This window comes from Hippocampus guttulatus, chromosome 18, assembly GCF_054856545.1.
Source record: "Hippocampus guttulatus isolate MCC_2025c chromosome 18, RoL_Hgut_1.0, whole genome shotgun sequence".
Classification (NCBI taxonomy): Eukaryota; Metazoa; Chordata; class Actinopteri; order Syngnathiformes; family Syngnathidae; genus Hippocampus; species Hippocampus guttulatus.
The window spans coordinates 4364746-4379018 of NC_141278.1; the positions used below are offsets into that span (position 1 = coordinate 4364746).

The 14273-nt window shown below is 46.8% G+C and overlaps 3 protein-coding genes across 9 annotated transcripts in view; 2 read left to right on the top strand and 1 right to left on the bottom strand.

Annotated features, from left to right (window-relative positions):
- The first annotated feature begins 822 nt into the window (after positions 1-822).
- Positions 823-5614, top strand: krit1 (KRIT1 ankyrin repeat containing). Of its 2 annotated transcripts, none has more exons than XM_086136627.1 (16): positions 823-958; positions 1161-1317; positions 1381-1473; positions 1547-1676; positions 1776-2019; positions 2482-2597; positions 2664-2807; positions 2882-3038; positions 3222-3329; positions 3469-3625; positions 3841-3992; positions 4094-4260; positions 4333-4420; positions 4501-4707; positions 4791-4907; positions 5313-5614. In XM_086136627.1, exons 1-16 carry the CDS (start codon positions 857-859, stop codon positions 5400-5402), a joined length of 2229 nt encoding a protein of 742 aa, XP_085992753.1. In that variant the 5' UTR covers positions 823-856; the 3' UTR covers positions 5403-5614. The 2 variants fall into 2 exon arrangements, with proteins under 2 accessions (XP_085992753.1, XP_085992754.1); XM_086136628.1 differs by having other exon boundaries at positions 838-978; positions 1123-1317.
- Positions 5615-6469: 855 nt separating this feature from the next.
- On the top strand, positions 6470-10178 carry cyp51a1 (cytochrome P450 family 51 subfamily A member 1). 2 transcript variants are annotated; one of them, XM_086136658.1, is made up of 10 exons: positions 6470-6634; positions 6698-6796; positions 7267-7443; positions 7526-7652; positions 7846-8020; positions 8449-8568; positions 8682-8877; positions 8941-9036; positions 9169-9337; positions 9669-10178. In XM_086136658.1, exons 1-10 carry the CDS (start codon positions 6470-6472, stop codon positions 9845-9847), a joined length of 1503 nt encoding a protein of 500 aa, XP_085992784.1. In that variant the 3' UTR covers positions 9848-10178. The 2 variants fall into 2 exon arrangements, with proteins under 2 accessions (XP_085992784.1, XP_085992785.1); XM_086136659.1 differs by having other exon boundaries at positions 9205-9337.
- A 200-nt stretch (positions 10179-10378) lies between these two features.
- The window catches only part of akap9 (A kinase (PRKA) anchor protein 9), a 35808-nt gene continuing 31913 nt past the window's right edge, over positions 10379-14273 (bottom strand). For all 5 annotated transcript variants that reach the window (XM_086136637.1, XM_086136639.1, XM_086136638.1 and 2 more), the window contains 12 exons: positions 14146-14251; positions 13877-14060; positions 13553-13703; positions 13195-13491; positions 12598-13074; positions 12287-12466; positions 12005-12211; positions 11659-11894; positions 11501-11583; positions 11090-11213; positions 10888-11018; positions 10379-10788 (listed from right to left, as the gene is read on the bottom strand). In XM_086136637.1, coding sequence (XP_085992763.1) covers positions 10742-10788; positions 10888-11018; positions 11090-11213; positions 11501-11583; positions 11659-11894; positions 12005-12211; positions 12287-12466; positions 12598-13074; positions 13195-13491; positions 13553-13703; positions 13877-14060; positions 14146-14251 — 2223 coding nt within the window. In that variant the 3' untranslated portion in view covers positions 10379-10741. The remainder of the gene's footprint in view (positions 10789-10887; positions 11019-11089; positions 11214-11500; positions 11584-11658; positions 11895-12004; positions 12212-12286; positions 12467-12597; positions 13075-13194; positions 13492-13552; positions 13704-13876; positions 14061-14145; positions 14252-14273) is intronic.

The window sequence follows — 14273 nt, forward strand, 5'->3', positions numbered from 1 at the left end:
TCTAATATCACGAAAATGTTTACTGTATCTTGCATTCCAATCCAAACAATAACAACGCCACACTCGATACCTGAAGGCATCTTGACACATGACGGTTCGCCCTCCCACGTGATCTCAAAGTCCTCTATTGTCCTACCGCCTCGGCGGCATTTGAACGCACCGCGAGTTTTGTTTTCTAAGGGGCCAAAAAAAATTTCAGGCCAGCGGCGACTTCTTGCTCGAATAATCGTCCTGGAAATCCATCCTGAGAGGGCGACGGCGGACACTTTGAACGCCGAACAGGACTCCGAAAGTGCGGAGAAATTGGTGGTAAGTTTGCTCGGCTTTTCGGTGAGTTTGACCACTCGACTGAACCGATGCCGTGTAGCATCCAAAGCTAGCACGTCAAAACACCTATTTGTCGTAAACGTAAGTCAACTATGCCTTGTTAAACATTGCTTTAAATACGTTCGCTGTTGTGATGATAGAATTAGGGAGAGTTTTTGTGTTATTAGCATGTAAGAACGGTAGCGCTGCGGTTTCCGGGGCGTGACCATCATGAATTCAACAAGTAGTTGAATTGAGAAGCGCAGATCGGAAAAAAATTGTAATTCACAAATTTTATCCGAGAGCACTTTCTATGACCGACCAGGTAATTCTAAAAGCAAATAAAACACTCAAGGAAGTGCTACAAAAGCTAAAAAAAATAAAATAAAATAAAAAAACATTTTACATGGAAATGCTCAAAACAGGCGTGATCTTTGGTTAAAATGCGTCACTATGATTCCATTTCAGCCCTAATAACAGTTTGTTGTCTCCTGTCGTGTGACACCCCAGTCATGCCTCTCCACAGTATTTGGCCCTGAGAGCCGTTACCATGGGCAACGAGGACAGCCTGGAGGACGTGTTTGTCGCTGTCCTTCGGCCCAAGAATCAAGTCAGTCTCAGCTCCAAGGAGTACAGAGCCAAAGCCTATGAGGTATACATTCAAACACATTCGTGAGTATTGTTTGTATGTGTATGTTATTTATAATTACGTCTCATTTACGGTAGCCCATCTATGGCGCATTACATTTTACGATAGCATTAGGCATGAGTCAGTGGACTTTTGTGAGACTAAATTCCATACTATGTACATATTAGATTGCTGGTTCAATCACTACGTGTGTCTCCACATTGAGATCCTGCTGAGCGAAGTGCCCTTGGAGGGGAAGGAGAAAAAAAGGAAGAAAGTCCTCCCAGCGACCAAGATCCAAACGGCAGGAGACCAATCCAAATCCATCTTAGACTATGTTGCAGACGCCATCAAACCCTTGTCCAACAACCAAAGCTTCATCGGTGAGCATGTGACGATTCACTTTTGCTCTTCAGACGAGGCTCATCGTCCAGTTTGTATTCCAGGCAAACGTGTGGTTCACATGAAGAAATTCTCCCTGTGTGTGGACAACGACGTTGAAGAAGCCTCGCTATGTGTGGTGCCAGTTGGCGTGAAAGGTGCCATGTTGTGTTTTTTTTCCCCCACCCCCAGTATTAATGTGGAGATGGCTAAACAAATGCTTTTCAACAGACAACAGCAAACCAGTCCACAACGCGGGCAGCCCAAGCTTCTACTGCCTGCACGACATCATGAGGGTTTGCAGCGAGACAAGCATCCACTTCTGCCCCGTCACTGCCAGGATGCTCCTTGCCTTGGACAAGTGAGCTTGGATTTCGCATGGCAGTTACTCAAACTTTGAAGCCGACTACCTTTGTTATTTCAACTGATCACAAGCACAGAGCTCATTTGATCCCTTCAGATGGCTAGCGGAGCAGCACACCGTGCCTCACGCCATCCCGGCGCTGTTCCGGCCAGCGCCCGTGGAAAGGGTGAAGACCAACGTCAACAACCCGGCATATGGCGGTGAGGGCAGAGTGAGCGACGGGGGCCTCCACATGGGCTATACGGCACTGGAGATCAAGAGCAAGATGATGTCTCTGGAGAAGGCCGACATGTGCGTCCTAAACCCGCTCTACGGCTCCGATCTGCAGTACACCAACCGGGTGAGACCAGGTTTAATGTACGCACAAAGACAAATATTACGAGATGTACACAAGTACTCACACTTTGTGTTTAAGTACAAGTACACATACTTGAACTTAAAAAAAAAAAGATTGTAGTAAAAGGACATCATTACTTGCAGATTTTTACTGTTCACCGCTCAGTTTGGTCCCAATCCCCAGTGAACAGTGAATTCATTTGATCCGTTATGGTTGCTTGGCACAACAGGAAATTTTTTTTTTATCTGTGCATGTAAAAATAATTTTACTCTTTTACCGGTAACAAGCCTATTTTGAGTCGGGAGTTTCAAGTACATATCCGGTTTTCAAATGTAGGGACTAGAAGTCAAAATAATTGAAAAAAATATATCAATTTACACGAAGTACAGTAACAAAGTATTTCTACTCTATCGCTTCCCAACACTGAATCTCGGCCACTTCTATTAAATAACGGCATGTCTGCAGGTGGACAAAGTTATCATCAATCCGTACTTTGGGCTGGGAGCACCCGACTACTCCAAGATCCAGATCCCAACAAGGGAGACGTGGCAGCACAGCGCCAACTGCACAGCTGAGGACAAGTGAGAACGCATTCCAGTTTTGCCTCCGCTATGTTTGTCATTTAATCCTCATTTTTTTCTATGTAGGGAGCGTCAATGGGTGGACGACTTCCCTCTCCACCGCAGCGCCTGCGAGGGAGACACGGAGCTGCTCACCAAGCTCCTGGACAGCGGCTTTTCGGTCAAGCAGCTGGACAGCGACCACTGGGCCCCCATCCACTACGCCTGCTGGTGAGGCTCCAACAAAGCCAAGCGTCATCTTCAAATCATTTTTGTCGATTGATGTTTGTTCTTGGTCCCTTCAGGCATGGCAAAGTTGAGGCGACCAAGTTGCTGTTGGAAAAAGGGAAATGTAATCCCAACCTGCTGAACGGACAGCTCAGCTCACCTCTGCACTTTGCCGCACGAGGCGGCTACAGTGACATCGTGCAACTCCTGCTGCAGCATCCCGAGATTGACCGGGTACACCAAAATGACCATGACAAAAAATATTTCTCTGTAACCTTTCCTGGTTCAGATGCTAGTTGCCAGGCAGAATTCAGCGGCACTATGTATTTTTACCCAAAGCATCACACATTCATAAAGTATTTCAATTAAACATCAGGACCCTAAATGTCCTCTTTGATGATTGTCGTTTTCCGACAGCACATTGAAGACCAGCAGAAGCGGTCACCGCTGCAAGTGTGCGAGGAGAACAAGCAAAACGAATGGGAGGAGACTGTGAAGCTTCTCCAGCAAGCCAACAGCAAACCGGTGAATTCCACCACCGCCGACTGGAGTTGGAATATTCCCCACTAGAGGGTGTCATTTCGTACTGTCAACCAAGAGAGACTTTTAATCCGCAGGAATAATGTAGTCATTATTTTGCTTTTTTTTTTCTTATTCCCCCCAGTATGAGAAGGTGCGCATCTACCGCATGGACGGCTCGTATCGCTCCGTGGAGCTGAAGCACGGCAACAACACCACAGTGCAGCAGATCATGGAGGGCATGCGTCTGTCCCAGGAGACTCAGCAGTACTTCACCATCTGGATCTGCTCCGAAAACCTCCGTGAGCAGACTTCCTAAAGCTAGCTAACGTCATATACAAATTCACGCTTATCATAAAGGACGCACCCTTAAAGGCTGCACTTTTACAAGGATGTACCCTCGTGTTTCAATGTCATTGACTGGTCTAAGCTTTTTTTTTTTTTTTAATGAGATATATTTCTCGGAGAGAGGAATATAATGACAACTGCAGCCATAACAGGCATGTGTGTGTCACAGACCTGCAGCTGAAGCCGTACCACAAGCCTCTGCAGCACCTGCGCATCTGGACGGAGATCGTGACTGACCTGACTGTGCTGGACCCACAAAGGGAGACGCCTCAGCTCTTCCTCCGCAGGGATGTCCGCTTGCCCCTGGAGATTGAGAAAAAGGTTAGTCACATGGCTAAACTGCATGGCTTCAGATTTGGGGAAAATCCTTTTCTTTCTGAAGAATGCCAAAAAGTAAGGATTTTCTCACTTTTTCACTGCAGGTGGAGGATCCACTGGCCATCCTCATCCTGTTTGACGAGGCCCGGCACTGCCTGCTGAAAGGCTTCTTTCCGGCTCCCGACAGCAAGCTGATCACGCTTGCCAGCTTCCTACTGCAAATCATCTACGGCAACTACGAGAGCAAGAAGCACAAGCAAGGCTTCCTCAAGTACAGCGCCGACTAAATCGGAATGTTTTCTTTGTTATACACAAAGGTCGATTCATCTTTTGTTCTTTTCAGTGAAGAAAACCTCAAGTCCATTGTGCCCATATTAAAAGTGAAAAGCAAAGCATACCACTGGACCAATAGGATTCTTCACGAATACAAAGTACAGTGGAAGCTCTGAGAAGTTTGGACAAGTTTTCCCCGTGACCATTTCAAACTTTTTTTGAATTTATTTGGCGACAGGCGCTGAGCACCAGCGAAGGGGTGAGCAAGGAGATGCACCACCTGCAGCGGCTCTTCCTGCAGAACTGCTGGGACATCCCCACCTACGGCGCCGCCTTTTTCACTGGCCAGGTGTATACGAAGGCCAGCGCCAGCAACCACAAGGTCATCCGCGTCTACGTCGGCGTCAACACCAAAGGGCTGCACCTCATGAACATGGAGACCAAGGTGTGGCGTCATCTCATGTTCTCATCGATTTATTTCCCGCCTCTTATTTGCGTGCGTTATCATGCTTCCTTGTCATATTTCAGGTGCTTCTCATCAGTTTAGAGTACGGCACATTTATGTGGCAGCTGGGACACGCTGACCAGTACTTCCAAGTACATAGCGGCGAGAACAAAATGAACTTCATCGTGCACACCAAACAGGTAAAAGCGGTCCATCAAATCTCATCTGAATGAGTGTGGTGTGGTCATACTTACAGGGGAGAGGCGGGTCGGGATGTTGAAGTGCTTCCGTGGATTAAAAAATTGGGGGTAAACTATTATTTTACAATGTGCACAAATCAGTGAAGGTCACAAAGTTGAACGTTGTGAAGGTTTTTCCTAACATGCTGTGACAAAAAGGACACAAAAAGCTGGATATCATCCATTGTTTACTCTGTGGCATGTCACACTATTTACACAGCATTGGCCAAATCCTGACACGCCGTCTCCAAATACAACCCAGTGAGCAAAGAGCAATCGTACTTCTTAGTGGAAACGTTAGCTTATTTTTGACACGTTTGAACTATTTACCTGGTATTAATGAATGTCTGTCATCATTTTTGATAGGCTGGCCTCATTGTGAAGCTTTTAATGAAGCTAAGCGGACAGATGACATCCAATGACAAAGGCGCCGTTGACAAATACGCTTACGGCTGAACCAACAGCGCTCTGGACGACACAGCTGCCAAACCATTTCAAAGCCGACTAAAAAGTGACTGCAATGGAGGGCACAGTTTGTGCATGTGTCAATCTCATTGACACAAGTTCAATGTGTATGTGTGATTGTTTTGACAAATCTTGTATTAACATGTTATGTAAATATGTTTATTTAATAATTTGTTTTAATAAATGAAATGATGTTTGGATAAGAGTGCTTGGTCTTTTTTATATGATGGTGTCTAGTTTTGCACAATTAGGAGATTAATTAAAGAACATTCATACATACTAATGATTGCTAGCAACCAATTTCACTTATCAGATTGAATTTGTTTCTTCTGTGCGAGTGATGTATAGTGACATTTTTGTTTGGTGGTTTGCCGTGATATTTTTTCATCACGTAAAATAGGTGTATTGGCTCAGTTAAAGTTAGGGAACACGGTTCAGTTATTGTGCTAATTTGGAGCAAATTAATTGCAAGCTCTTGCCATTAAGCTAATATGTAAAACATAATACTGTTTTTAGCCAAGAAAGATATATAAACTTTCAATTAATGTTTACTTCAAGTTACCTTTATTGCAACGAAGCAGTCATTTTGACAAATAGTATCTTCTGAGGGACTAGAGACGTAATAAAATAACCTCGAAGGCGCCGCTTATCTCTGACGAACTATTTTCGTAAATTATTTCCCAAAATGGTATACATATTTTTGTTAGGATAAACATTATCAATATATTTCCTCTAAGATTCACTCATGAGGATCGAATCCCTTTAAATAAAAACCAAGAATAGTTATTTATTATTGTTCGGCCACGTGATGACATCATAACACCCGAGATCGGTTCAGACGGAAGCAGCCAATCGTAAGAGGAGTTGCTTGACAGACACGAAACTAGTAACCAATCGAAACCTTCTGTCGGTCAGGCGGGGGCGGGACCGACGTCGACAGGTAGAGATGGAGGAGAAACAACACCGGCACTACAACAATTTTGACTGGAGTTGTCCCAGATTCTCATGATCCGTTCGTGCACTTCAAGAAGTGATCCGTAGGAGCAGAAGTTTTAAACATGTCCATGCACTTGTACCAAATGAGCACTAAGCTGCTTGGGGACACTGTGGGCAAAATGAACGACAACCTAACGTCCTTGGTCCTGGCTGCTTCTGCGGTCATGCTCACTTTTGGATATTTTTACAGCAAAATACTTCTCAGACAGACTTCTGACAAGAATGCGGTGAGTTGTCTTCAAGTGAATGAAAGTGATACCTGAATTCAAATGCGCTTGTTGTCTCCCCAGACTTATCCACCGTACATCCCTTCCAGTGTCCCCTTCTTGGGACATGCTGTTGCGTTTGGCAAAAGTCCCATTGACTTTTTGGAAAACGCCTACAAAAAAGTAAGTTCAATCTTACAGTTAATATTTAAAACATTATGGACAAAATTATATGGCATTTGATGCAATGTAACTCCATTCTAGACATTCATGTTATATCAGTGTACAATAATCCATGCATTCTGTTACTTGGTAATTCTTTGGGAGCCTATCCTGTGTTACTCACACATACAGAAAAATAAATAAATAAAACACAAAAACCTATTCACTGCTTTGGTGCCATTTATGGTGTGTGGTGACTCCAAACTATGTTGAAGATGACTGTAATTTAGTCACGCCTGATCCTTGTCGAATAGAGATCACTGTGCAGTCCACGTTTATATTTATTTTAAGTATATTGCAAATCTAAATTGCAAAATCTGACCGAAAAAAACCCGACCCGTGGGAAGCTTCATGACATTTGCAGCTAAGAAGAAATGAGTAAACGAGATGGACACAAATGGTTAAACCTCTAATATCCTGCCCCTCCACAGTACGGACCGGTGTTCAGCTTCACCATGGTGGGCAAAACCTTCACGTACCTCTTGGGAAGCGACGCTGCTTCACTGCTCTTCAACAGCAAGAACGAGGACCTGAACGCCGAAGACGTCTACTCCCGCCTCACCACGCCTGTCTTTGGCAAAGGAGTCGCCTACGACGTCCCCAACCCAGTGAAGAGTCGGCCGGAACACACGTTGTCATCCAAAACGAGGAAATAAGTCTCCTCATGGATGTTTGTGTGTGTGTGTGTAGATCTTTCTGGAACAAAAGAAGATGCTGAAGACGGGGCTGAACGTCGCTCGCTTTAGGGAACACGTCAAGATCATCGAGGCGGAGACCGTCGAGTATTTTCAAAGATGGGGAGACAGTGGCCAGAAAAGTAAGATCAATCCGTTCATCAATCTTAGAGCTGCTCCTTATTTGTGCTGCAAAATATCAGTGACTTGTAATTTCAAAAATATCAGTTTGACGTTACAGTATCAGTACTGTATGGCCAAAAAATAACAATACAATACACGTTGGTCATCTCCCACTACGTTTTGTTCCATGTCTGAATCTTTTCCTACTTTCAGACCTTTTTGAGGCGTTATCCGAGCTCATCATTCTGACGGCCAGCAGCTGCCTACACGGCAAGGAGATCCGCGGCCTGCTGGATGAGCACGTGGCTCAGCTCTACGCCGACTTGGATGGAGGCTTCAGTCACGCCGCTTGGCTGCTGCCCGGATGGCTGCCACTGCCCAGCTTCAGGTGGGACGATGACGACGTCGTCGTCATCATCACAGGGAACCGTGGCGCTGGGCAGTATTCTCTTTCTCAGTGGCCAGATTAGCAATAAAGGAGTGTTTCCCCGAGTGTATGTGCCATTTTATGCATAGGGATTTACCCATTCACATTTTTTAAAGCACCTATCAGCAGTTACGTATTTGCTGTAATACTTGTGTGATATTTTGTTTTTGTGCTTGTGTACAAAAATTCCACAAGGTGGCGCCAAAGCCGTGCAGCGCCACCAATTAAGTTTTACTACAGTATATGAGGCACTTGTGTCGGTTTTCTTCATGTACATACATATGCAAGTTATTCCTGAATGTTTTCATAAAGTACAATACAGGAGTTGTTTTTTTTTTGTGGTGCTAGTACAGATTGGAGGATGATTTGAGATGTTTTGTCATCATTAGGAAGCGGGACAAAGCTCACCGGGAGATCAAGAACATCTTCTACAATGTGATCCGGAAGCGAAGAAGCTCTGAGGAGAAACTGGACGATATACTGCAGACGCTCATGGATGCTACCTACAAGTAATTAAAAAACAGCAAAAGAAACAATTTAATTCCTGCTCAAAGTTGGTCAAATTCAAAGTGGGATTCACATTTGTTTGTTTGTTGTTTTTTTTCCTCTCTTCATCTGTCAGGGACGGCCGGCCGCTGTCAGACGACGAGATCGCCGGCATGCTGATCGGCCTCCTGCTGGCCGGTCAGCACACGTCGTCGACCACCAGCGCCTGGTTGGGTTTCTTCTTGGCCAGGGACAAAGCCACACAAGAGCGCTGCTACGCCGAGCAGAGGGCCGTGTGCGGCGACCACCTGCCCCCCCTGCACCTGGATCAGGTACCACCGCCTTAAGAAATATGAATTAAATAATACACTCGTGATTAATGACGTTGTCTGCAGTTGAAGGACCTCAGCCTGTTGGAGCGTTGTTTGAAGGAGACTCTGAGGCTGCGGCCACCCATCATGACCATGATGAGGATGGCTCGCTCTACACAGGTAACGACATCCATCAGTGTTGATTTCCTACACGGCTGCTAACAAAAACAGCCGCAAAGGCACATCACGTAGATGTTCTAGTTCCCTGTGTAGTCTGAAAAAAAAATCCAGTGTCACCAAACGGTTCCACAGACCGCATCAGGGTTTACCATCCCCGCGGGCCACCAGGTGTGCGTGTCCCCGACTGTCAACCACCGACTGCAGGACACGTGGTGTGAGAGGACACGGTTTGACCCCGACCGCTACCTCCACGACAACCCTGCCGCCGGCGAGAAGTTTGCCTACGTGCCTTTTGGAGCCGGTACTCACCCTTTCTATGCTACAACAATGTTTTTGTTTTTTTAATCTTTTCAAGAAAACAAACCAATAATTTGACTAATGCAGCTCACCCAAGCCTTTTAGGAGATATTTGTCACTTCACGGAAAATATTTTTTGTTGTTTGGCACAACGCTATCAGATCACCTGGAAAAATATGGCTAAATAAATCCATAACAACGAAATAAATAAAAAAGAAAAAGTAACATTTTCTTTACATTGAGCGCAGAAAAAAATCAATGCTAACATGGATGAAGGGGGCATGGAAAGTAAATCTCCAATTTCTGATCTTTTTATTTATATGTTTTTATGACAGGGAGACATCGCTGCATCGGGGAGAACTTCGCCTACGTGCAGATCAAAACCATCTGGTCCACATTGCTGCGCCTGTACGACTTCGACCTGGTGGACGGATACTTCCCCACTATCAACTACACCACCATGATACACACGCCCCACAACCCCATCATTGCATACAAAAGAAGGAAACACTGAAGACTGTCACGCAAACAGTTTCGTGTAAAACGGACCCGCTAATTCGGCATCGGTGCTGTGCTGAATCACGCTGCCTTCAATGAGCCTGGGAAGTTTCATATTACAACAGGGAAATGTGCAACTTGCCAACAGCATATAACGGTCCTGTGAGATCATTTCTAGTTTTACGGAACGCAGCATGAAAACTCGGCGAATGTTAGTGTTGGTTGCCGACGACGGTGATTAGTCAATGAGAAGAAAAATGCATTTCATTTGGTCAAAATGTAAACAAAAAAACTAACAAACTTCCTACTTCTGTGAAATGTAAATACAAAATGAGGTTGAATGTTGACAGCTTCTTAGTTGTTGTTTTTTTTAACACCTGCACTGCACTCTGTTTAAGTTGAGGTCGATACTGTATTAGGTTGTAGGTTTTAAAGCCTGAACTGATTTAAGTGTCCGATAAAACTGGGCCTAAAAAAAGATTTGTGAATGTTCACAGTACTACCCAAAAAGAAAAACATTTTGTAGTCAATGATAAATTTAAAAAAATCATTCAAATCTTTGCATTTATTTCATTTTTTGACAAAATAGCCAGAAAAGCTGCTATAAAAATACGCTCTCTACAAATGTCTTCAGGCCTTGAACAAAACGCGCGTAGAAGAATCCAGTTAAGCCCACTTCGCTCACAACCAACACCCACACTCACATAAATTAATCTCATATCTTTTTTTTTTAATTATCCACAAACGAAATGTACACCATTTGTCGAATTAAATTACACATCATTCATTCAAGTGGTGGCGACACAAGACGCAAACCTGTCTGTTGCATGCCTTTTTTTTTTTTTTTTTTTTGGTCCATGTGGAAAGAACAGTTTGCATCAAAAAAGGCAACTTATTTTGTTCGGTGTCTTCATCTTCTTAAACCGAAATGTAGCGGAGCGAGCGAAGACAAAGCACCTGCAGAAGAAAACAAAAGAATCAGAGAAGGCATTTCGTAGTTAATACAGAGGAGGGATTGCATTGCAAAGAAGCTGCATGTAAACGAGTGACGAGAACCTGACGTGACGCTCCCCAGCCTCCTCTGCAGGGCCTCCAGCCGGGAGATGTAATCGGTGAGGGCTCGGTCGGGGTCGTAGTTCTGCAGGTGGGAGCACGTGAGCGCCCCGTGGTCTCCAGCCGCAAGAAACCTAAGACCCAAGAAACAAATCCTGAAAAATTGCCGTTCAGTCTTGGTGGAAGCTCCTGAATCCTGTCCCACCTGTGCTGTGCAGAGGAGACGGGCGACCTGGGGGATTCCCGTCCGCTGCGTCCCCTGCTTGAGCTCCCTCCTCGGTCTTGGTACACTTCCAAGCCTGGGTGGAGGTAATCTCTATCATCACTGGCTGAAGAACACACACACACACACACACAAAAACGAGTTCTAAATTTGTATGATTTAGTGCCTTATATGCTGTCGGGTTTTCTGAAATAATAATTCGGCCTAATTTTCTGGCTGCCTCATGTTGTCCAACCTTCAAATGGAAAAATCTGCACTCAAGATAAGTAAAATCTATGATTTGAGAAAATGGTAAAAGACTTCAAGAATTATTTTTTTTAAGATGGTGATCAGAATGGTAGCACCACCACGTCAATTTGAGCCAAGGAAGACCCCCGATAGTGTTTCATTTACTGATCATCTGCGTGGTTTCACTTTTCTGGGTTGTGTTGCTCATGCCCGTTGTTTTGTGCCAGCGCTTGACCAGGAAACGCATTCTGGAACACACACAGAAAATCAACCCGGTGAAAATAATGACTTGAAATGATTTTAGTTTCTCTCCGCCGACTAACCTGGAGAGGGCGATGGAGACGCGCACGGCCGAGCGGAAGCGCATGAGCCCGCGCAGGCGCAGTCCCCGCTGGCCACTGCCAAGTCCCTCCGAGGGTCGGCCTCCCATCCTGGAGAGCATGGCCAGCGTGGCCTCCTCGCACTCCTGAAAGCTGCCCAGCAGCAGCAGCAGGTACTTCTTCTGGTAGATCAGAGACTTCCGGAAGCTCTCCGAGCGCAGGTACCTGCCGTACATCCTCTGCACGGGGACAAGCGAGGACGCAAAGATAAATTTAATGTTAATAGTGAGCTACCCGCAACTCGATTAATTTTTACCAACTCTACGTTCGTGACACAACATTTCCTGACCTTGAGGGCGGCGTTGTCTGCCTCAGGTCCGGTTAGCTCTCTCAGCGTGTCTGTCCTGATCTCCCCTCGCAGTCGGGCCACCTGAGCGAGGGCCTGATGTAAGGCTTTCTCCAAGCGAACTTTCTCCCTGCTCCAGGCCTCCTTCTGCTGAGAGAGCAACAGCGCGTCGGCAGAGTCCGGCTTGGATGCTCCTCGCCTGCCGCTGGCCTGCAGAGGGATGAAGAACACGGTGAACAATTGCGACATTGCGGTTTGTCTTTCACCCCGCTGCTGTCTACTCACAGCATCGCCTGCATGCCGGTAATAACGGAGTTCCTCTTCCAAGCGCAGCGAGTGGTTCCTCAGGTCATTCTTCTCCTCCGTCAGGCGGCCCACGAAACCCGTCAGCTCGGCGTTCTGCCGGAGCAGACGCTCGGTCAAGGAGGAGCCTGATGAGGAGCTTCCCGCCGACAGGGAAGAGCGCTGAGGAGGGAGGTAAACGGCAGAAGCGCATCTGTTAACATCTCTCGTTAGCCGTTATATAGCTAACCGCCATTTTGTGTACATTTATATTTGCGTTCTGATTTTATTCCACACGACATAAGTATGCCCACCTCAGGGATAGATGGGAGAGCTGGAGTTTGCTGCAGCATGCTGATGACATCATCAACACTGGACTGGATCAGTGACAGCTCTTCACTGGTGATCTCAGCAGTGGCCTTGCTTGCCATGCCATGGATCTTGGAAGCGACAAGGTGCAGTTTCCCCAAGACGGCGTCCGCCGTGCGCCAAGGGCCTGGGTGGTGTTGGTGGTGCGGCATGGGCGGTGTCCCCTGCCCAGCGCCACCCTCCCGAGCCAACCTCTCCTCCAGTCGCTCCTTGTCCTCTTCCAGGCTCCTCCGCCTCGCCTCTTCGCTCGCCAGCAGGTCTTGCATCTCCGACAACCGCACTTCCAGTCTCTCCAGCTGGGCCCGGGCCTCCAGCAGAGCCTCGTCGTTCTGCCTGGACTTGAGGCCCGCCAGGCTCAGCTCCTCGTCCTTTCTCAGCACTTCAAGCTTCTCAGCCTCCATTTGGCTGAGGAGTTCCACCACCTAGAAGACAACATTTAAATCATTTCACATTACAGAGAGGACGTCTGATTTGTTTGATTAGTAGGCCTATGAATGGAAAGTATTTTTAGATTAGTCAGAGATTCATTTTTACACCCTCACCTGTGCCTGCTTGTCATCCAGCTCTTTTTGCAGACCTTCCAGAAGGTTCTCCTCCTGGCTGGCTGGGCCTCTGCCTACCCGCAGTTCCCTCTCTGTGCCCAGAGCGGAGCTCATCTCGCGGGCCTTGGCTCGCTCCATCTCCAGCTGGACTTGAAGCTCCCGGAGGCGACTGTGGAGGCTCAGCTTCTCCCTCTCGACCTGCTGGCAGAGGCGGGAGGAGGCCTGGCGCTCCTGCTCCAAGGTGGACGTCAGCCGCTCCGCTTGGCTCTTTTGCTCCTCCAAAGCCAGATTCAAGTCCTTGGAAACAAAGTCAAGAGTTGGTTGGAGTTGTGGCGCTCGGAGTGTGGCGAGGTCTTACCTCCAGTTGTTCTCGGGCGTTGTCTTCGTTCCTCCCGGCGCGACAGCGTTCCTTCTCCATGCCCCACTGAAGTTCACGGCCTTTCCGGCTCTCCTCCAAGAGTTGCTCATTCAGCGCGTCCACCTCCGAGGCCTTCTGCGATACCTCGGCCCTGCATGCAATAACACGTTAAAATGACTCCATCAGTTGACAGACCACTTTGTTAAAATTTTGTAATTTATTCCTCATTTGATTACTTTTTTTTCTCCAGACCCTGGTTTTTGCATTGTTGTTTTAAGAAGTCTTGCCAAGTGAAAATTTCCAGTTCTATGTGTCCACTCTCACCTAAGGGCCTCCAGTTCTTTGAGATGCTTGTGCTGCGATATAAGCGTGGTCTCCAGCTCCAGTTTGGTCTGCGATAATTCTCCCTTCAGCTCCTCCAGCAGCAGCCTGTCAGCCCGCGGTGCCCCGTCGGCATCGCCTCCCCCCCGATGCTCCGTCGCGGCCAATAAGGTTGCAGGTCGTGCACCTAAGGAAGGAAATCAAATTAAGTTTTATTCTTTTGTGTCCTTCCATTTAGATGCTGCGTCGTCGCTCCTTTTGAAGCGCCTTACCTTGATGAAGGCGCTCCATCTCTCCTCGGAGATGATGGATCTCAGCGATGAGACTGGACCGGTCTGCGGCATGGAGGGAACCCAGCGCTTCTCTGTGATGTGCATCCTAGAAGGAGACCGAAATGAGA

Bases quoted from the DNA above. Each gene is read 5' to 3' on its own strand.
- krit1 (XM_086136627.1), top strand. From the start codon at position 857: ATGGGCAACGAGGACAGCCTGGAGGACGTGTTTGTCGCTGTCCTTCGG. The intron at 2,808-2,881 runs GTGAGGCTCCAA...TGGTCCCTTCAG, and splicing joins CCCATCCACTACGCCTGCTG to GCATGGCAAAGTTGAGGCGA. The intron at 4,908-5,312 runs GTAAAAGCGGTC...CATTTTTGATAG, and splicing joins TCATCGTGCACACCAAACAG to GCTGGCCTCATTGTGAAGCT.
- cyp51a1 (XM_086136658.1), top strand. From the start codon at position 6,470: ATGTCCATGCACTTGTACCAAATGAGCACTAAGCTGCTTGGGGACACT. The intron at 6,635-6,697 runs GTGAGTTGTCTT...TTGTCTCCCCAG, and splicing joins AGACTTCTGACAAGAATGCG to ACTTATCCACCGTACATCCC. The intron at 6,797-7,266 runs GTAAGTTCAATC...GCCCCTCCACAG, and splicing joins TGGAAAACGCCTACAAAAAA to TACGGACCGGTGTTCAGCTT.